General features: G+C 34.3%; 1 protein-coding gene across 1 annotated transcript in view; it reads left to right on the top strand.

The window, feature by feature from the left end:
- Nucleotides 1-23,098, top strand: part of NAALADL2 (N-acetylated alpha-linked acidic dipeptidase like 2) — a 1,010,672-nt gene that overhangs the window by 622,989 nt on the left and 364,585 nt on the right. Inside the window, exon 5 of the mRNA XM_081813090.1 lies at nt 18,018-18,291. Within this exon, the coding sequence (XP_081669216.1) occupies nt 18,018-18,291 (274 nt within the window). The remainder of the gene's footprint in view (nt 1-18,017; nt 18,292-23,098) is intronic.

Genomic DNA, 23,098 nt, shown 5'->3' on the forward strand with positions numbered 1-23,098 from the left:
CCCTGCGGTGCACTCCTGCGCGGCTCCTCCCGGGGAAGGAAGGTGAGTCTCCCCGGATCTGCCGCTTGTTGGGTCCCTGCTGGAGGAGCAGGGGCCCGACTGTGCCGCGGATCACGGTTTATGGCAACCCCGAGCTGAGAGCCCGCGCCTGGGCTCCGCCTCTGCAGCCGGCTTCCCCGCTCCGATACCTGGGAGCTCTGCCGCACTCAGGCACCCCCGGTCTTTCTGTGACCCCGAGGGTCCTGAGACCACACTGTCCCGGAGGGTTCCGGCCCCCGCTTAGCCACCAGAGTGACGTCCCTCAGCAGAGCAGACTTTTAAAAGTTCCGATTTTGTGCTCCGCGGCTCTATCACTTGCCAGAAGCGGCCGACGGAGGCCGCTATCCTCCCAAATATCGTCTCGGATTCACTTCTCCGCACGTCCTACCTTCCAGAAAGTGGTCGCTTTTCTGATGAGAGAGTTGTTGCTCTTCTTTTCTTCGATCTCCTGTTGAGTTTGTAGGTGTTCAGAATGGTTTGATTCCTATCCAGCTGAATTTCTGAGAGGAGACGAAATCCAGGTCTCCTACTCCTCCGCCATCTTGCTCTGCCCCCCTTCTTTGCTTATTTTTGAGAAATGTCTTCCAAATACCAAAGCCTGATCTACCATAGATTGTGTATTGATTATTATTTTAAGTAAAAATGGTGTTTCATTAAAAGTAATACCGGATTAGCTTACAACTTAAACAAATGCTTTTTCTGGAAACTCTTACACTTCAGCATGCAGCAAAAGTGCTTAATGTGCATTTTCCATTTTATGACAAAGACTGTTAAAAAGATGTGTGCTCAGGTTTGAAATTTAGTAAAATTAGTAAGTTTTAGAGATTCATCAATATTCATCTTCTGTGAAACTGACTTTTTATTTTCCTGCAAGTGAATGATAGCAGAGGATTCAGTGATTATTAGGCAAGTTTGTTGCTACGGTCTTTACTTGTGCCAAAAGGCCAGCAGTTTTATCCACTGTTGCTTTTGCACCATCAGTTCATATTTCAACCCAATGAAAAAGGCAAATAATACCTTAGTATTATTACAAAAATAATTATGATGATCTCATAGATAACTGAAGCGGCCTCAGGAACTTTCCAGAGGGGTTTTGGACCACACTTTGAGAACCACTGGATTAGAAAGGCATCTCATGAGGTACCAGTATTTGGCTTGGGCCAGCTCAGAGAGGCTATTTCTAGGTCTCTTTTCTTTCTTTTTCTTTCTTTTATCTTTTTTTAAAAGATTTTATTTATTTATTAGAGAGAGAGAGACAGAGAGCCTGGGCTCACTAAGGAGCACGAGTGGCGGGGAGGGGCAGAGGGAGAGGGAGAAGCAGACTCCCTGCTGAGCAGGGAGCCCAACACCCTAAACCGACACATTGGACTCCATCCCAGGACCCTAGGATCATGACTTGAGCCTAAGGCAGACACTTAATCAATTAACCAGCTGAGCCACCCAGGAGCCCCTAAATCTCTTTTCTTAAAACTTGGATAAAAAATGTCTTTTTGCTGAGAAAAACCAAAAAAACAAAAACAAAAAACTTGGGAATTATTTTAGTTTTTTTCTAGGCTCATTTTAATATAATTTAAAACTCCATGTGCCAGATTTGAGTTTATTAATATAAACCACCTAAAACAATGGCAGGCACAGAGCAGATACTCAGAAAATGTTGGAAATGTTGACAGTATAAGTAGCAGTAACTATTGAGGATATTTATTTTCAAAAGCATTTGAGTTATGAATTTAATCTTGCCAACTGGTAATACAGTTTTTTGATTAACAGTAGGGCATTTTCATGTTGGGATCATTTTCTTACATTCCTTTTTTTTTTTTAACTTTTTACTTATCTGTGTTTCTATCTCCACCCCCCCTAACAGTAAAATATACATTGCTTACATAATAATAAAAAAAAAACTCTCAAAGAGAGATTATTTTAATTTTTCTATGAAGAATTATCAATAATCTGAGATTCTTGCTTCTAAATTTAACTTTCTCACTGTGCTTCTATCCTGTTGATGACTTGAATGAAAAAAAGAAAACATATAAAGATTTGAATCCAGTGTCTAGAATACAAAAATCATGTGTCAGTATATTCAGATATCATGAATGTTTTGAGGAAAGAGAAGGATGGCAAATAGGTCTTTATAATTTCCTCCATAACTCAAAATTAAGTTTATATATATATATACACATACATACATATATATATATGATGTAGTCCTTTTAGTAAAGTAGATGCTATGGCTTCCATTTCAGGCCTTAGGACAGATCACTTAGGAAAGAAAAAGAATAGTAACATTTATTAGGTGCTTGGAAGTTCTAGAGACTGTGCTTAAGCACTTTATATATGTTTTCTCATTGAATGCTCTTAAAAAACAAAACAAAACAAAACACCCTGTAAAATGTTACTATTCAACATATTACAGTGTTGAAACTGAGGCTCCAAAGATATCGATATGTCCAAGGTCATCTAGCTTGAATCAGAATTTAAGCCCTCTTTTGCTGAATCCCAAATCCAGAATCTTGCCACTCTCTATCCTATTCTACCCAAAGCTCCCATCTCCCCCTCCACCCACTAACTCCTGTCAATCTTTTGTTGACAGTTAGCTGTTCAAGTGTCTTGGGTTATTCATTAGGTTCAGTAGATTAGGTTCTGGCCCTCTTGGAATAGTATATGTCAGAAATTTACCAACATCAGTGCTGCTCAATGCTGCTCATTTTTTTCCCTCATGTGTACAATAGAGATGAAGTACTTAAATGACAGCTTATTCAAATATCACAACATGCAATATGCTCTTCTTGTCAAAACTCTCTTGTTTCCTATCATTTTAACATTTAGAGTTTTCATTTTTGTTTCCACACTGTCATGATTTCCAATGACCAGACATCTCCACAGATTGATTTCATTTCATGAAGTTGTTATATACAGTCGCATATAACATTCAGTTCATAACATTTGTTTTTTCTTTTCATGATTTATGCAATTTGTCATATAGTGAGTATGACTTAATAGAGAAGATTTGACTCTAGGTTGCTGAAATGAGTCTGCCCATGAAGGAAGGTAGTCTTGATAACAAGTGATGAGTAATATTTAAATTCTTACTTGTTTTGATCTCTACTCTTTCAATAGCCTTAACCTATTTGCAGTATCACAGAAAAACAATATCTAAAAATTATTTTTAAAATATATTAGCCCTTTCTGGGGTACCTGGGTGGCTCAGCCAGTTAAGCATCTGCCTTCGGCTCGGGTCATGATCCCAGAGTCCTGGGATTGAGCCCCACATTGGGCTCCTTGCTCAGAGGGGAGCCTGCTTCTCCCTCTTCCTCTGCTGCTTCCCCTGCTTGTGCTCTTTCTCTCTCAAATAAATAAGTAAATAAATACATACATACATGCATAAAATCTTTTTAAAAAGTATATATATATATATATAAAAGCCCTTCCATTATGTAAAATACCTTCATTGTTTCAACCTTGCAGTAGTTCTCAAGATTTAATTTGCTATATTGGAAAATAAACTAAAATATGTGTATATTGTAACAAAATTATATTTTAATATAGTATTAAAGGCATATTTATTTAGTAAAAATATTTATGGAATATTTGTTACAGTTACCATTTACTAGGTGCAAGACATTGTAGTTAGAGTTTAAGGATGTGTTGAAAGGGATAAGACTCATTACTTGTCCTTAAAAAGTTTATTTTTTAAAATTAGTAACATTGATTAATTTTATGTTAATGCCAAGAAAAGAAAATCGTGTTAGCGTTTTAGGTACCTAAAAAAAATTCTCAGTAAATATGCTTATTCTGAAGTATGATGGAGATTGGCCATTTTTTGTTACAATCTTAATGGGATGAAATATTTCTCCTGATATTTATTTAGTAAGGTATTCAATTACCTAAAGAAACATTGGATCATGGAGTAGTGACTCTTTAAATCATTAAGTCCCTGTAAATATTGATATCATCCAAGTTTATGTCATTGAATTAGAGAACCTAGCAGATGAAACTAAATTTTTTAAAATTCTTTATTTAAATTCAATTTATTTAACATATACTGTATTATTAGTTTCAGGGGTAGAATTTAGTGATTCATCAGTTGCATTTAACACCCAGTGCTCATTACATCAATTGCCTTCCTTATTGCCCATCACCCAATTACCCCATTCCCCACACACCTTCTGAAACTAAAGATTTGTAATGTCTTACTGATTGGATTAACTTGACCATTTTATGAGTCTGCTTTTAGATTTGGTTTAGGTAAATTAAAGTGACTTAATCTGAAATGTAATCTTTGACAACAGTTCTCTCTGAAAAACAGAAAGAGTCTCAGAAACCAGACACTATTATCAGATTATGAACTGAGCCGAACCAGGAGTTAGACGCTTAACCCACTGAGCCATCCAAGCACCCCATTACTGTATTTTTAAATTGTAATCCAAATATGCTAGAAATAAAGTTATCTCTTATATGCAAGGGTGAGAGATGTAGTTATAACACTAGACTTTTTTTTTTCTTTTTTCTCCCCCTCTTCCCAGGTCATAACAGATGTGTTGGTATTTTATTTTATTTCTCTGTGTTCTGGTTTTTAATAAAGCTTACTTTACTGTTTTGCAACATTTGTATTTTACTGTCTGTGAAACATAAGTTTGAAAGAAATATCAAATTAATTAAATAAGTACTTACTGATCTTTATGCTAGGGACTTAGCAGGAGGTCACCAGGCCTATCAGCATCATTTCATAACATGCAAAGAAGACAGTTATGTGCCATGTTCTCCTGGATTACAAAGAGAGGGGATATTAAGATCGCCTTCAGATAATCTACTTATGTGTGAATTTTTTTCAAAATAAATGTATAAGGAGCAGTTTTCTTCTTTGTTGTTTAGATGACTCCCAAACTCTGAAATTTGGTGTATTGTACTCTTGAAACAGTTCCTTTGATTTCCCTAAATCTTACTTTCTCATAAGCATTAAAGATCTCTCTCTTCCAGCTTCACACCATCTGATTTTGATTCTTTTACCCAGAATACTGTGCTTTCTAACACTCGGTGTTTTTATTGTGTTTGCAAAGTGTCTAAGATTGTGAGATGATCTGCTCCTTCCAAAGAGCTAAGTAATATAGTGGATATCTGAAATACAATGTAGTATGGTAGAAATCTGACCTATTTAATCTGGAACATTTTCCATCTTGATTACATTACCTGATTTTCAATTTCCTTAGTTATAAAACAGTAACAGTAGTTATTTGAGTTTTTTATGCAATGAATCTGCACAATGCTTTTAGTCCTAATAGTATATATTCAATACACGATTTATAATTATTGTGTTATTTTAGAAGGTAAGAGATAGTTGAGTAAGTAATCATGCTTTTATTTGACATGGTGTTGGTGGCTGGCTGGCAAGGAAGCTGAGGGGATGCTCCCATTTTCTCCGAACCATTAAATTTCTTGATATTATGTGTGATACAATTTTATCATGTGTTTTAGTCTTTATATTTCCAAAGCAAAATTAAAAGATAAAAAAATTAGTTCATGCTTTAGTGTTTATTCATTTATTTATTTACTTTGTAATGTTCATTGTAGCTTTATTTGCAATAGTCAAAAAAATAGAACCAACCTCAGTGTCTATTAATGGGTGAACATTGTGGTATCTCCATAAGATGGAAAACAGCAATTAAAAAAAAAAGTGAACGATTGATATATAAAACAACATGGATAAATCTCAAAAAGCATGCTGAGTGAATAAAGCCAGACAAACAGAGTCCTACTATATGATTCTATATAAAATATAAAATTCTAGGAAATGAAAATTAGAGTGACAGAAAGCAGATCAGTGTTTGTCCCTTGAAGAACAAAGGGGCAAGTGGGAGGATTTCATAGGACATGCTTTAGTGTTTAAATGCACTACACACATATAGTATATAATTCACAGAATTTTACTACATTGGATACCAAGTTGGATAATAAATTTAAAGAAATTTTTGATTTTTTAGTATGCGAAAAATACCAGCTGGTATAGTATGAGTCCTTGTGTATGTTAATTGTATATACACATGATAAAATCTCAGTGAACTTTAGTAAATGTGCTGGGTTTTTCTCTGCTAGTATGTTTCTTTAGCTGTTTTCTTTCCCCATTCATTTACAATGTAATCTTGGCACTCACCTGGGTACTAGGAATGCTACATGCATCGCTTCCTCCTATTCTAACATCAGTGTTGCTCTGTGGCTCATCCAGTAGCAGGTGTTGAACATTGATATAAACAGAATTTTGTCTACCAAAGCCAAAATCCTCCCATTGCCAGTCTCCGCTGGCCAAAGGAATGCTAATGCAAAACTTCCAAATTCAAGTCTCAGGCATGACGGTTCATTATGCTGTCTGCCAAGACTACTGGCCCATAGACACTCTTATTTTAGAAATTAAGGCAAAGTAAAACTTTCTGTCAAATACCTTGTGATTTTAGGTGATACACTCCTAGTTTTGCAACTTTCTCTGGAATTAGTAAATTGAGATTACATTGCAGTTAATTACTTAATAACATTTGTCTTTGAATATAGCAAATTACCTAATTATAACAGAACTGTTCACCATAAATTCCAAAATACCTATTGTGGGGGAAAAAACATTAAGAAAAATGGTGGAAAGTCTCAATAAAATTTAGGCATTTTAGTATTCTAAGTAATTTGAAGTGATTAATGACTAGAATCCTTTGATTAAAACATTTGTATCAAGGGCGCCTGGGTGGCTCAGTCGGTTGAGCCTCTGCCTTCGGCTCAGGTCATGATCCCAGGGTCCTGGGATGGAGCCCCACATCAAACCCGGCATCAGGCTCCTTGCTCAGTAGGGAGCCTGTTTCTCCCTTTCCCTCTGCCTGCTCCTCTCCCTGCTTGTGCTCTCTCTCTGTCAAGTAAATAAATAAAATCTTTAAAAAATTAAAACATTTGTATCAATATGACTTTTTCTTAATAGCCACTGATTTATTTAGAACAATCTAGATTTAAAAGTTATGTAATTTCAGAACATGGAACTCACATAGCCTCCTCCGTCTTTTGGGGGGAGCACAAGATCATTATAAATAATTTGACAAATTTAAAATACAGTTTTAAAGGCAACAGAATTAAAAAGTAATCTTAGGAAAATTGGATTTGAACAAGTATTTATTAACTTATTATTATTTGAAATGTTAGGTAATATTTATTAAAAATATTGTTCCCTCTATCATTTTTAAAAGACCAGTGATTTTATAACCATGTGTACACAAAAACTTCATTAACATTTTTCAGGATACCTTATATAGATATACAGATATAGTGGTTCTCTTCAGATTACTATAAAGAGGTTTCATTTTCCCTTAAAGCCAGTCAACCATCAAAATATGGGAGATTTGAATAATTTCAGGTAGGGTAAGGTGCAAAATGATATCACATCAATCAACCTTGAATAAATTATCTAATTATAGGTCTGTGAAAAAAACAAAAAACAAAAACATGGATCATAATTCTTAACTACCTTTGCAGAGTTTCCCTGCTTGGATGTTGTGGAAATAGCAATCAGTATTTACAAAGAAATCATGTCTTACATGGAAGTTGGGTACTCAAATTAGTGTATTTCTGGTTTTGGTAGGTACTATCCTGAGCTAACAGAACAGTAAGGGAAATCCTCAAGGGGACCAAAACTTAGGAAAGAGTGTTGCGGCAAGTGATGAATCCAGAAACCTAGAACTTTGAGGATGAATAGCAGGTGGCACAGGGAGCAATGGAAGAGCTATGATTCAAAGAAGAAATAATAAAATTCTTATAGTATTAAAGACATGGAATCAGTAGTTCACAGTTCTCTCATAATAAGAACATCAAGTACAATGTTTAGTTTAAAAATAATTCCTATCTTTCAAAATTTATAATCAAATTCAGACTCTCCCAGTTTAAGAATGATTTCTATCTTTCAAAAATTATAATCACATTCAAGCTCTCCCAGAGAACAGATCAAGAAGGAACACACTCTATCTCATTTTATGAGGTTTGTATAACTTCAAGCCAAAACCAGATAGAAATGATGCCAGAAAAGGAATATTGTCTATCAACTTTACTTCTAAAAATAGAAATGAAAATTATAAACAAAATGTTGGCAAAATAAGTCACATAATGGCCAAAAATTATAATGCATTCTACGAAGTAAAAGTTAATCCTAGGAATGCACGTTTGAATGCTAAAATATCGATTACTGTAATCCATCTTATTAAAGAAAAGGATAATATTCTTCATAAATGCATCAGAATTTATGATAAAATTTAATATTCATAAAACATCTTTTATCAAAATAAGAATGGGAGGGACATCTTTAACCTGATATTTGGAATATGAAATAGATGAGTATTATCATACCTTATTAAATATTTTATTAAATATTTTCTGGAGGTTTTAACCTGCATAGTCATAAAAAAATAGTATCTATAAGTGACTAGAAAGGAAGTAATAAAACCCTCAATATTTGCTTATCATATAATTTTTTTATGTAGAAAACTCAAGGACTATTATCATTAGTAAGGGAATTTAGCAGGATTATTTGATAGAACAGAATAGTATTCCTCAGTACCAGTAATAAGCAGAAAAATAATTTTAAAACATTTTATATTAGCATTGACTACTATTTGATATATTAAGGACTTATTTTTATGTTATTATAAGGATGACAAATTGATCTTCCTCAAATTGATCCTCAAATTGATCTTCAGTCTCAGGGTGATTCCAGATACAATCTTGACAAGGAAATTGATAAGCTCATTCCATTATTAATATGGAAGAGAAAAAAATAGTGAAGATGTTTCTGAGGAAGTATAAGTAGGAGGACTTGCCATTCTCAGTATTAACATGTATTAGAAAGTCAAACTAATTAAAATAACATATTATAATGGAGATGGATCAAAAAGATGGAATTGGAATTGATTGGGGATCCCCGACAGATCCACACACATATGGAAATTCATGAATGACAGAAATGCCATTGCACATTGGTGAAGAATTTGACCAAGGGTACTAGAGTGGTTATTAATATGGAAAAAAAGTGATACTGAATTCACAGTACACATAAACACATTCCAGGTAAACACTGAAATGTTTAAAAACAAATTCCTTAAAACTTTAGGAAAAATTAGAATCATTTTATCACCCCAGATTTGAGAATTTCATAAGAACATCAAAAAAGTATATAGACCATTGCATTATATTAAAATTACATTGAAATTATAAACTTCTATTCATCATAAGACAAGACATTGAAAATGAAAGAGAATCCCAAAACTGGTAGAACAAAGTGTCATATATGACCTAAGAAGAATTTTCCAGAATATAGAAACACTTGCATAAACATGGGCAAAAACACAGTCACGGCACAGAAAAGGGAACATAGATAGCTAAATAATAAATGAAAAGATCCTCATTAGTAATTATGGAAATATAAGTGAAAGATACATTGGTATACAATTTTATGCTCATTGGTTAGCAAAAATTAGATACACTGAAAGTGGGACCTCTTAAAAAGTGCTGGTGGTATAAAACGTTTTGTAAAATTGCATAGCATACCCCGCCACCCAGTAAAGGTACTTTGAGTTAAACAAATAATGATACACAATTTCACACCTGCCACATTGGCAAAAATATAAAATGAAATAAAATAAAGGACAACATCAAGTGTTGGTGTGGAGTGGAGGGTCAGAACTCTCATGCAGAGCAGGTAGGAATGTAATCAAAACCCTTTTAAAAGCTTTTTGACAGGGTGCCTGGCTCAGTTGGTAGAACATGCGACTCTTGATCTCAGGCTCCTGAGTTTAAGCCCCACATTAGGTGCAGAGATACTTAAATAAGTAAATAAATCTTTAATATAAATAAATAAAAGCATTTTGGCACTTCTTATATACAGGTATATGCCTTCCTTGCCTAGAGAAACTTGCATATGTCTCTCAGGAAATATGAACAAGAATGTTCCTTTATTTATTTATTTTTCTTGTACCCTTTCATGGAAGAAGAAGAGATCTAGGGGCGAAAAAGTCTCTTCTCATGCGTTTCCCATTGACTGAATCTAAAACTGACTGGAAGCCAGAGGGCTTGATAAAGGTCCATAAATGTTGGCCTTCTAAGCATGCAGGAAGTATCAGGCAGAGAGAGGATCTGGGGGACAAAGGAAGAATTCTATCATCCAGGTGTTAATAGAAAGTTGATTTACATTGAGCTGTGTAGATATTCTCATAGTTGTTTTTTTTTTTTTTAAAGTTACTTCTGTGTGTTGGTTATTTTCTAATTTTGTCTATTTTCTCCTTTTAAAAAGTAAATAGTTTATCTAATGATTTATTGTCTTCATTTCTTCCTTGTATTATAACTTCCTCATATTTATAATAATGGAAAACTGGGAACAATTTTAAAATACTTATCTCAGGAAATCAATAAATAAATTAGGAGGAATCTTGGAAACCTCATAGTAAGTGAAAAAAAGCAAATCACAAAAGAATACATATATTAACTATAATCACCATGTTATAAGTTGCTAAGAGACTAGATGTTAAATGTTATCACTACAAAAAAGAAATGATAGTTATGTGATGTGTGGAGAAGTTAGCTAACATTACAATGGTAATCATTTTGCAATAATAAGTGTATCAGATTAATATGTTGTACACCTTAAACTTATACAATGTTTTATACCAATTATCTCTCAATAAAAATGGGAAAAATGAATACATATATAAAATGCCAACTATATAAAAGCAAGCATTCAAAAAAATAAGAGGTGAATTGTTAAGGCCATATGCGTACATAAATATTAAATTTATACAAAGAAGGCAATGAGAAGTAAAAAAGGAAAAAAAATCAGATTGTGGGGGGTGGTTACCCTAGGAGACCAAGGTTAATGATGAAATAAAGAGTACTGAAGGGGCTTCAATGATATCAGAGATGTTATACTTCGTAAGATGGGTTTTTCCTTCATTATTCTTTATATTTTGTATGTTATATGTTATTTTATATTCAATTTGTTTATGATATTAAAAAAATGAAATTATAATACAAAAAGTATATATCCCTTCAATTCAGAGTGAGGTAGAAAATGTTGATATTCTCTCCTCAGGAATTTTAGCTTAGTACTTAATAATATTTAGAAATTCTCCAGCATTGGGACAAATTACTAATTCTTCAGTTGAGCCCCTAAAGAAGTATTTGATTTACTTTTTGAGGCCATCTCGTATAAATATATACACCTTAAAAAATTTAATTTTTTTTTGAGTTGCTTATACGATAAAGCACTTTGGAACTGAGACCAGCAAAACAAATGGCAGATTAAACATTCTACATACTCAGAGGTGGTTTCATGCTCATCAATTAGCTGAGTAGAAGAGCAAACAAACAAACCAAAAGACTAATTGAAATTTTTCTGTTTTTCTATTAATATTGACCATATACAGATAAATTTGAATAAATAAAATATGTGTTTTGCAACTCTACACATATTACAAAAGAACATTATTGATGCCTCTTTCTAAATAACTTTCTCCTCAAACTGAGTTAAGTTTCAGCTCAGTTTACGCGCTCTATCCCAAATAGTGCAGAGGGAACTTCAGTGGCAGTAAAGTAAGATGATAGGGATACAGAAATCAGATATAGGAACAAAAGAACAGGATAAAGACCTAGATGAGGGAGTAGGATATACCAACCTTCATCTCCCCAGAAATAACAACTAGCTATCCAAGAAAAAAATAGCCTTGGGAGGGCTCAAGAGCCCAATTAAGAACATACAGCAACACAATGGAGCCAGAAATGGAGATTAACTATACAGAAAGGATTGTGGAGCTCAGCTTAGCTGAGACATCCAGAAATGGTTAGGAACCAAGAAGAAAGGTGGAGGCTATTAGTATCAACCATGCAGTAGGTGTCACTGTGGTTCCCAGTGGCCAACTCTGTGGAGGACTCCAGCTGTCTTTGCCATGGAGGGCCTCAGCCACAGACTCCCTGCAGCTTTCACAGTGGAAACCCCATAATGTTCATTGGCACAAACTTCAATGGCCTGATCATCAGAGGACACCAGCAGCTTTCACCACTGAGGTAATCAAAAGCTATCACTGCCACAAATTCCTAGGAGAGGGAGATGCTGCTGTGCCCTCTTCCACCAGAAAGAGCTACTATTTCACAATCCATAGGACCAGGGCTGCCACCACCCCCCATCCATGCACATTCCTTGACCCTTGAGCCATGGCTGCCCTACATGTACCCACAGTTTAGACCCGGATATAGTTGTCGCTTTGTGTTTGCCTGTGGCTTAGGCACTGGAGTCACTGCTGCTGTGGGCTTGCCAGAACCCTGGACCTCAGGAGCCACTGTCACTCTGTAAGTGCCTATATATACTCTAGACCCTGGCTTTGTGATTGCTCTAAGAGTGCCCATGCATCAGATACCAATATCACCACCGCTGCAAGGGTGCTGCAAGCTGACCAGGAACTAAGATCTGTCCTTGGCCACAATATCCCCCGTGGGAGAAAAAGAAACAGGAAGTTCCCAGAAGCCTTTGCTCTGAACCCAACAGCCCTCACTACCACTACATACCCCACAGCCTTCGCCTCTGAGGACCCCTGCAATCTTATATGAGACAAAATAGGCATGTCAAAAACTATAAGTAAACAAAGAGGTTCACTATATAATGGGTTTCAATTCATCAAGAGACTAAACAATTATATGTGCATGCACCCAGCATTGGAACCCCTATATTGAGCAAATTTTAACATACCTGAAGGCAGAAATGCATAGCAGTGCAATAGTAGTAGATGTCAATACCCCACTTTAAATAGTGGATATCTCATTCAGAAAGAAAATCAATGAGGAAATGTTGGATGTGAACTACACTTTAGACGAAATGGACCTAATAGACGTATACTAAACATTACATCCAACAGCAGCAGAATACTCATTCTTAAGCACACAGAGAACATCTCCATTATAGATCATACGTTACGGCACAAAACAAGTCTTAAGAAATTTAAAAAGTTTGAAATCATACCAAATATCTTTTCTCTTTTTAAAAGATTTTATTTATTAGAGAGGGTGCATGAGCTGGGTGCGGGAGCAGAAGCAGACTCCCCACTGAGCAGGGAGCCTGACCTGGGGCTCGATCCCAGGACCCTGAGATCATGACCTGAGCCAAAGGCAGACGCTTAACGACTGAGCCACCCAAGCGCCCCCCAAATATCTTTTCTGGTTACAATGTTATGAAACTAGAATATAATAACAGGATGAAAATGGGAAAATGAAAATAGGTAGAAATTAAACAACATACTCCTGAACAACTGATGTGTCATGGAAAAAATCAAAAAGGAAATAAAAAAATCTTGAGACAAACAAAAATGGAAACAGAACATACAAAATTTATGGAATGTTGCAAAAACAGTTCTAAGAGAAAGTTTATAGAGATAAATACCTACATTAAGGAAAAAAAAATCTCAAATAAGCAACCTAACTTTACACCCCAGGGAACTAAGAGAAGAACCAGCGAAGCCTAAAGTTAGCAGAAGGAAGAGAATAACAGAGATCAGAGCAGATATAAGTGAAATAGAAATTAGGAAAACAATAGAAAAAAATCAATGAAACTAAGAGCTTTCTTTTTAAAAGATAAAATTAACAAACCTTTAGCTAGACTAAATAAGACAAAAGAGAAAACTCAAAATTAGAAATAATGGTGGAGATATTACAACCGACACCACAAAAATACAAAGAAACATGAGACGACTGTGAACAATTATATGCCAACAAATTGCACAACCTAAAAGAAATGGCTAAATTCCTAGAAACATACAACCTCCCAAGACTGAATCATGAAGAAATAGAAAATCTGAATTGATGCATAACTAGAAAGGAGATTGAATCAGTAATCAAAAACCTCCAAACCAAGAAAAGCCCAGGATCAGATGGCTTTACTGGTGAATTCTACCAAGCATTTAAAGAAGAATTAATGCTAGCTAGTCCTTCTCAAACTCTTCCAAAAAGTTGAAACACATGATCTGAGGCCAACATTAACATGAATACCAAAGCCAGACAAGAATACTATGAGAAAAGAAAATTATAGGTCAATATGCTGATGAACCTAGCTGTAAAAATCCCCGCATAAAATACTAGCAAACAGAATCCAACAGCATATTTACAGGATCATACACCATGAGCAAGTGGGATTTATTCCTGAGATACAAGGATGGTTGAAAATATGCAAATCAATAAGTTTGGTACACCATATTAACAGAATGAAGGATAAAAATCTTATGACATCTCAATAGATGCAGAAAAAAAGCATAGGGCAAAATTCAACATCCTTTCATTATAAAAACTTTCATTAAGTATAGAAAAAAGAAGGAATACTTTAGTAAAGGCAAGCTTAAAGCTAACATCATACTTGACAATGAAGAGCTAAAAGCTTTTCCTCTAAGATTAGGAACAAGACAAAGATACTCAATCTCTCCACTTCTAGTCAGTATATTACTGGAAGTCCCAGCCAGAACAATTAGGCATAAATAAACAAAGAAATAAATCTTATTACATTGGAAAGAAAGAAGTAAAATTGTCTGTTTACACATGACACACGACATGATTTTATATACAGAAAACCTTAAAGCTTCCACAAAAAAACTATTAGAACTAATAAACAAATTCAGTAAAGTTGCAGGATACAAAATTAATTAAAAATCAATTGCATTTCTACACACTAGCAACAAACTATGTGAAAAAGAAATTAAGAAAACAATCCCATTTATAGTAGCACTAAAAATAATAAAACACTTAGGAATAAATGTTACCAAGGAGGTGAAATACCTGTATAATGAAAACTATAAGACATTGGTGACAAAAATTTAAAAAATACACAAATAAATGGAAGGCTATCTCATGTTCTTGGATTAGAAGAATTAATACTGTTAAAATGAACATACTATCCAAAGTAATCTACAGATTCAGTGCAATCCCTATCAAAATTCCAGTGGCATTTTTCACAGAAATAGAACAACCCTAAGTTTATATGGAACCAGGAAAGCCCCTGAATAGCCAAAGCAATTTTGGAGAAAGAAGAACAAATCTGGATACATCACACTTCTTGATTTAAAACTATATTATGAGGCTATAGTAATTAAAATATTATGGTATGGCATAAAAACTGATCTGTGATCTGTTTAATCAAAAATGACCAATGAAACAGATCCAATGATCAAAAATAGATCAATGCAACAGAATAGAGGGCCCAGAAATAAATCTACACATAATTGGTCAATTAATTTTCAACAAAGGAGCCAGAATAGACAATAAGGAAAGAATAGTTTCTTCAATAAATAGTGTTGAGAAACTGGAATTCACATGCAAAAGAATTAAATTGAACTCCTATCTTTCACCATTCACAAAAAATTAACTTGAAACCGATTAAAGACTTAAATGTAAAACTGAAACTGCAGTACTCCTAGAAGAAGTAACAAAGGGAAAGAAAACAAAAGGGAATATTTCTTGACATTGGTCATTGCAGTTATTTTTTTTTTTTTACTGATATGACAACAAAAGCCCAGGCAACAAAGCAAAAATAAACAAGTGAGACTATATCAAACTAAAGAGCTTCTGCACAGCAAAGGAAACAGCATGAAAATGAAAAGAACGCGTGGAATGAGAGAAAATACTTACACAACGTATGTTTGACAAGGGGTTCATATTTGTAATATATAAGGAACTTACACAATTCAGTAGCAAAAAATCACAAATAGTCCAATTAAAAAATGGGTAAAGGACCTAAATAGACTTTTCTCCAAAAAGGATGCCCAGATGACCAACTGATACATGAAAAGTGCTCAACATCGCTAATCATCAGGGAATACAAAGCAAAACCACAACGAGATATCACCTTAAACCTGTTAGGATGTCTATTATTAAAAAAAAAGAAAAAGCAAAAGAGAACAACAAAAACAACATGTTGGTAAGGATACGAAGAAAAGATAACCTTTGTTAGTGGGAATCTAAACTGGTACAGCCATTATGGAAAACAGTATAGATGTTCCTCAAAAAATTAAAACTAGAACTGCCATATGATCCAGCAACCCACTTCTGGGTGTATATCCAGAGGAAATGGAATCAGAAGAGATATTTGCACTCATGTTCATTGCAGCATTATTCACAATAGCCAAAGTATGAAAACAACCTAAGTCCTCATGGATGAATGAATGGATAAAGAAAATGTGGGATAGATGTGCAATGGAATATTATTCAACCTTAAAACATCCTTCTTTGATAGCATAGATATCTCAGAGGATAAGTGCAATAAGACAGAGACTGAGAAAGACATACTGATAGTATCACTTACATGTGTAATCTATAAAACAAACAAAAAAACTCAGAGTAACAGAATAGAATCATAGTTGCCAATGGACTGGGGGTGAGGCAAAGAGGAGATGTTGGTCAAGGGGATACAAGCCTTCAGTTATAAGATGAATAATTTCTGAGGATCTACTGAGGACCTACTGTATGGTGACTATAGTTAATAATACTGCATTGTATACTTCCAATTTGCTAAGAGAGTAGATCTTAAATGTTTTCAACACACACAACACACACATAAAGGTAATGGATATGTTAATTAGATTGTCATAATTTCATAATGTGCATGTATATCAAATGATACTGTACACTTTAAATATATATAATTTCATTTGTCAGTTATACAAAAAGCCTCCCCTGCCAAACACACACACACACACACACACACACACACAGACATATACACACAGAAGGCAGACCAGTGTTACTCAGAATAAAAAGTGAAATTCTTTCAATCAGCTCTTTCACAAAACTTAACTTGACCAATTGATAATTGGTCAAACTACATATTTAAAAAAATTGAAATAACCTTGGAAAAAATTGGGAAATTATTTATTGTTGCATCTTTTTGTATAGATCAGCTTTTAGCTGTGTCAAGAGCCCTACCTTTTGTCTCCAGTAATGCTTTTCTATATTATTATATATGTATTTTTTTTCTGATGTGTGTATTCCATATTCCTTTTCCAGATGTGTTTCATTTGGGGGTTATTGAATAAACAGGGTCCTAAATGAATCAAGTATGTGTGAGAAAAATAATGTGATGAACCGAAATAAAAATAGTATCCCACTTAGGTAATATCTGTTTAGGCAATATTTTGGATAACAATAAAATTCTTACAAGAAGATACCTTTTTGCCAAAGAGGAAACTGGTCCCTTTGCATCCCAGCCCAAAACAAACTTTACTGGATTATTATTTTTAAATTTCACATATCTTATTTTGTTCTGGGTTCTGCACATATTTTTTTTACAGATTTTTTTTGGCTTCTAGGATGTCATAAGCAAAAATAGTATCACTGGATTTTGGAATAGGTATAGGAATAAATATATAGACTACAGCAAGCACACACAAATTTAATTTCTTATTGATTTGATAATCTGTGGTTGGTTTTACCGCGATATACTAATTTTATTGAATATCGTTGTGCTCATAGGATCATGAAATTTGGCATGTAATTTGTATCAAAAGTGTTCTCTCTGTATCATTTTAAAGAGCAATAGCTATATATTAATCACATAACTCTATATGGAATCATATTAACTGCAATACAAAATGTCTCCACCAGCATGACTCCTAGCTTTGGAACGGAGTTTTAAATGGATTGTGTTGATGTCCATAGAAAGATCAGAACTAATAAAAGAACTAATTGGCATTAAGCCCTCTCTTCTCTGCAATCCCCTAGTACTTTATTAGTTCTTAATTTAAGAACTTAATTCATTCTGCTTTGATTTAGTGTAATTTGTCTGTAGGCTCATCACCTCCCACGAACTGTGGGTTTCTTGTATAGTGTCCTGTCCCATTCATCTTTCATATCCCACATCTATTAATAATTGTTCATATATTAAATGGTTAACTCAACAGAATATTTTTTTCCTTTTTCTTAGAGTGTGCTTTTTAAATTTCTTCCAGAAATTTGGTACAACTGTATAAAAGTGAAGATGACACAGAAATTTCAAAGAAGATTAAGACTCACTGGACTTCTTTGGGCCTAGAAGAGGTACAGTTTGTAAATTACTCCGTGCTGCTTCATCTGGCAGGCCCGTCTGCCAGCTCTGTGATTCTGGGTAGCAGCGGCCAATGCTTTCGTCCTAATGGCCAGCCCTGCAGCGAAGAAGCCAGAACACATAGCAGCCAAGATCTGCTCTACTCATATGCAGCCTATTCTGCCAAAGGAACTCTCGAGGTAATATGGCCATTTGTCTCTGTCATTTATAGTGAAATGGAATTAGAAAACAACAGCTTTCATCTAAATTGAACTAACTGGCAAGATGCAACATAAAAAAGTGACCATTAAATGTTCTCAGTGTGGAGGTGCCAGGGAAGGGGAAGGAAGACTTGGATTGCCTGACCTTTTTTCTTGTCATATTTTGAAAGTGAAAACATGTAGAAGAATTTAATTCAAAAGTGTTGAATGTGTGACTGAGTTACTCACATTTTGCTTAGGACGCGTTCGTTTTATTTTGGGGGGTTTTGAAGAGGCAAATTTTAATGGATTGATATGGGCAGAAGGAAGAAATGGAGGGAGTTGTGTTTTGAAGTTGTGTACACACACAAGAAATGAAGTGGAAAATCGATGTGATTATCCACAGATTTAAGATTTGAAATACAGTGCTTCTGCTTTCTTAATGGAAAACATGGGATATAAGGAGCCAGATGTAGACTATTGCTTTACTTTTTCTGCTTAGCTAGTTTTTTTGGCTCGGTGCTGAAGCACGTGCCTTCCAGAGTCACACAGACGAGTTTCAAATCTCAGTTCCCTAATTACCCACTCTTACTTAGCCATCTAGGGCTGAGTTCCCTCAACTCTGTGATGGGGATAAAAATAGTTCCAACTTTATAAGGCTGTTGTGAAAATTAAACTAGCTAATATATGGAAACCTGGGAGAACAGAGCCTAGCCCACAGTAAGGACAAAATACCAGTTAGATATAATATATAATTGGTCCTGTTTCCTTTATATAGGAACATTTTCTGTCTCCATGTAAAATACCATTTTAATAAACAAGTTTAGTTTTTTTTACAAACCTTTAGATTGCCTCATTTAATACAAATGAAATAATTATGTTTCTGATTGTTGTTAATTATTGGCAGAGCTTTTTCAGAATCTATTAACTCTGATTAATACATTAAATATTTAAATCATTTGAAGTTACTTCACAGATACGCTCCTGATTTTTGTTTTTTGTTTGTTTGTTTTTCATTTTGGGGGAGAGGGTGGAGAGAGAGTTCTTTTACTGGTGCTTCAGCATTGTTTGCACTCTGTTATGTCATTCTTTGACTTTTAGCAGAAGGACTGCATGTAACCACTACCATAGAAAGCCTTATGATTAATTAAAAGTTAATATAATAGTAAATGTCTGCAGTATTTCTAGGGTAGGACTCATGCAATTTGATTTGATTAATATATACTGTTTATGGTAGGCAATGATGGGAGGGAGCCTGCCAGCACCCTTTTGTTGGTTCACAAGCTCTGGTCTCGAGTCAAGATTCTAAAGTTACCCCACATATTTTCTTCAGACTCCCAAACCTTCTTTAGCCCCCACGCATTTCCAGTACCCTCTCTATCCCAGTTGATTCAGCAGAGTAATCTCCTTGCCTTGAAAACAAAACAAAACGTGTCCAAAACCCAGAACAACAACCAAACCCCCAGGAGCCTGAGTGGGTCCTTGGAATCACCCCCATCTATTTGCTTTTCAATTTGCTCTGGCAGATTATTTACTATTCCTTTACCTAGGTGATATGAAAAAGCCATAACATTACAACTTGTGTCCCCGTTTCCTCAGCAGGGCCCTCTGATAATCTGCTGGGCCGTTGGGCTGGTTTTTTGTGTTTCCTCGTAGCCACATCTCTAAGAGTTTTCTACACATTTATCTTATCAGTTATAAATGCTTAAATTTTCATTGTTTCATATAAAAGAAACCAAGGTCTACTATAGAACCATGGAACTACTTAAATGCCCATGAAGACATAAGTCATTTTGGGACCATTTACCACTTATAAATGCTATAAAAACTACCATTTTTAAGAAAGAAGTATCGAGAAAGATTTGAAGAAGCTTTTAAAAGGCAAAAATAAACTTTGCTGTCAATGTAGAAATATACTCTATGTTTGAAATACAGGCCTAAATAAAAGGGAGTAGTGTTAAAGGAATTAAAATGCAATTATGGATAAAACAAACACCTTGTATTTGGAGAACATAATTTGAGAAATTAACCATGCAAATTAGATGAAGACACTAATGATAACTATTTTTAGAATTATATTAATAATTCAAATCTATTATACTAAGTACATAATAATTTAAATATTTATATCAATAAATTCATCAATGCTGATTTTTTTAAAACTTAAACGATATTAGCATTATGATTTTCAAAAGCAAAGCAATTTCTAGGTGACTATTTTATATGCATATAGAATATTTGCATATATTTTCTATACATATTTTAGACCGATGTATTACTGAAACTCACATATTCTAATTAATTGTGGGTGATTTTCTGTATCTCTTCAGACCACTCTTAATTAAAATCAAGTTTGAGAGGTTGCTGCTGATGATTCAGGCATACCTACTTTTTGATTTTGAGTACATTGTATTTGCATGAATTTCTATCAGGCTGAGCCATTAACAAGTTCTTAAATTATTCTAGTCTGACTGCCAGCAAAGCTCCCCACTGCTTTTGCTTTTGACAAGGTTATTTGTAGAAGAGGAGTGCCCCTTTCCTTTGAAGAGCTGTCATGTCCATTCATCATATGACCACTTTGTATAACTTCCAATTGTTGCTTTTTGGTAACAGTCTAAACAGCATTTGTGATATCTGAGATCTACTTCGAAAACCTACTTAGTGCCAGCATGATGGATGGTATACTTTGCAACTTCTTTGTAATTCATTGTGTGCTAGAAAGGTGACATTGTTTACCCCATCATAATGACAGATGGGTCAGCAGAGGGGTCCTAAGGAGAGTTGTCCTGTCAGATGCAAAATACATATTAAAATGGATACATAAATAATTTAATGTGAGTGAGGTTAGCTTCAGGGAATAAACAGTGATTTATATTTTTATTAAAAGATAAATATCAAATATAATATCATCATACTGTTAAAGACATTGGTAGTGAGTGCTGACAATGTCTAGTCAGTTTTATAAATAGAATATATGGCCTTAAGTAATTCCTGTGCAATTATTTCTTTTGTCCTTTGTGAAACCCATGCAGATGCAGAAAAGCAATGGAAACAATTAATATTTAATATAGGTTGGTGAGATTTGAGTCTATTTTGTTTATATTTTTGAACAGAGAATTTGTTTTTACTTTAATACACTTCATAGATTTGGGAATTTTCTTTCTGTTAAGTATTATTTTGTGTCTGAAAGTAAAAACAAATAATGCAATTTTATGGAGAAACTTATTTTCAGCAACCCATTAGCCATGCATTAAGATAGGTTGTCATCAACACATTTATCACTGCCCCGTGCCTCAGAGAGCCCAGAGTTGCATCCTGCCTTATTAGCTGCACAACGGTGGGTTGCTCATTTTGGTTCTCTAAGTCTCAGTGTTCTTATCTGTATAGGGGAACAATAACAGTACCTCAACTCGTTGTTGTGGGAACAAAATGATGCAAACCATGTAGAGTGCATTGAGTGCACTTAGCACTCTGAAAGTGTTAGCTGTTGTTATTATGTGGTATAAAATAAACACATTTAAATGGGAGAAATTAAAATATGAGAACTATTTATCATGATTTGGAAGTACAAACTTTTTATCATATTGTCTGAGTGTAATCTTCCTGTCTTCTGCTTAATATGACAAATATTAATCATTAGGGAGGAAAATGCCTTGTTAAGTATGAATAAATAAAAATACATATAACATCTGATCCAATTTTTAATTTAAAACTAAAGGCTCAAAGAAACTAGGAGTAAATATTTTATTTTTGAATGCAGAATGACAAATCATGTCCACTTGGGCCTGAAAAGCATTGTTTGTCTTCATCTTGTAAAATATCAAGCCATAGTGTAACACATGAAATCTAAACACTATGTTGAATTGTATCAAGTAGTCTTAAAGAGAAAAAATATAACCACTGCATGGAATCCTTGGGGAACTTACAATCAGATGTGGATTTTCTCATAGCTAGGAAAACTTTGTCTTTCTCTTTTAATATTCTCAAACAAAAACAAATTTATCGAGTGTTATGACAAAAGGCAGAGATGTATACATTTGGCTGTGAATGCTTCCTGTTATAGATAAGAAAATGATCAGAAAGCTAAATAAAGGAATAGAATGGAATTGCATTATTTAAACTTTTGTTGTCTGGGTAAGAAGATGAAGCTACTGTCTCACCAACAGAAAAATGTGAGCTTGGTGCAAGCAGTTTTTTAATGTTGAAAATGACTTTGCCTTTTATTTGTCTCCCTTCTTTTCTCTTGTGGAATCCATCTTTTGGTCGGCAGTGCACAATTGTGAGATAAATGGCTGTGAGCACATTTGTATATAATATTGTTACCTTTTAAAAATCTGCATAAAATTTCTTGGCCCAATATGACATTTTCCTTCTGGTTTCGTGAGCTTTGTGCACGAACCAACTTAGTTAAGAAAACAGTTCCATAATTGCTGCTTTTTTATTTGAACATAATAACCATGGGGTTAATTTCCACATATTTAAAGTACATATTTTTCCTGTATTTAAAAATTAGACAGAAGCATTTACAAATACAGAAGTGACCTATCACAACATGTTGTCTGGAGTTAAATCATTTGTCAGAGAGGTTACATCTACCTGGGAAAGAGAACAAAAGCCTATTTTATGAAATAAAAGTTTTGAAACAAAGATAGCTGAATTCAGCTAAGTGGTTAAAGTGCAATGAATTTTCTTTCCCTCTTCATTAAAACAAATATGGCATTTTTAGTGAGAAAGTATTTGACTACAAAGTTCTAATTTGATCAAAGTTATTTCTAAAATTCTGAACCATCATAATTAAGTGTTATCT

This window comes from Leptonychotes weddellii, chromosome 1, assembly GCF_054177405.1.
Source record: "Leptonychotes weddellii isolate Sample4059 chromosome 1, ASM5417740v2, whole genome shotgun sequence".
In the NCBI taxonomy this organism is placed as follows: Eukaryota; Metazoa; Chordata; class Mammalia; order Carnivora; family Phocidae; genus Leptonychotes; species Leptonychotes weddellii.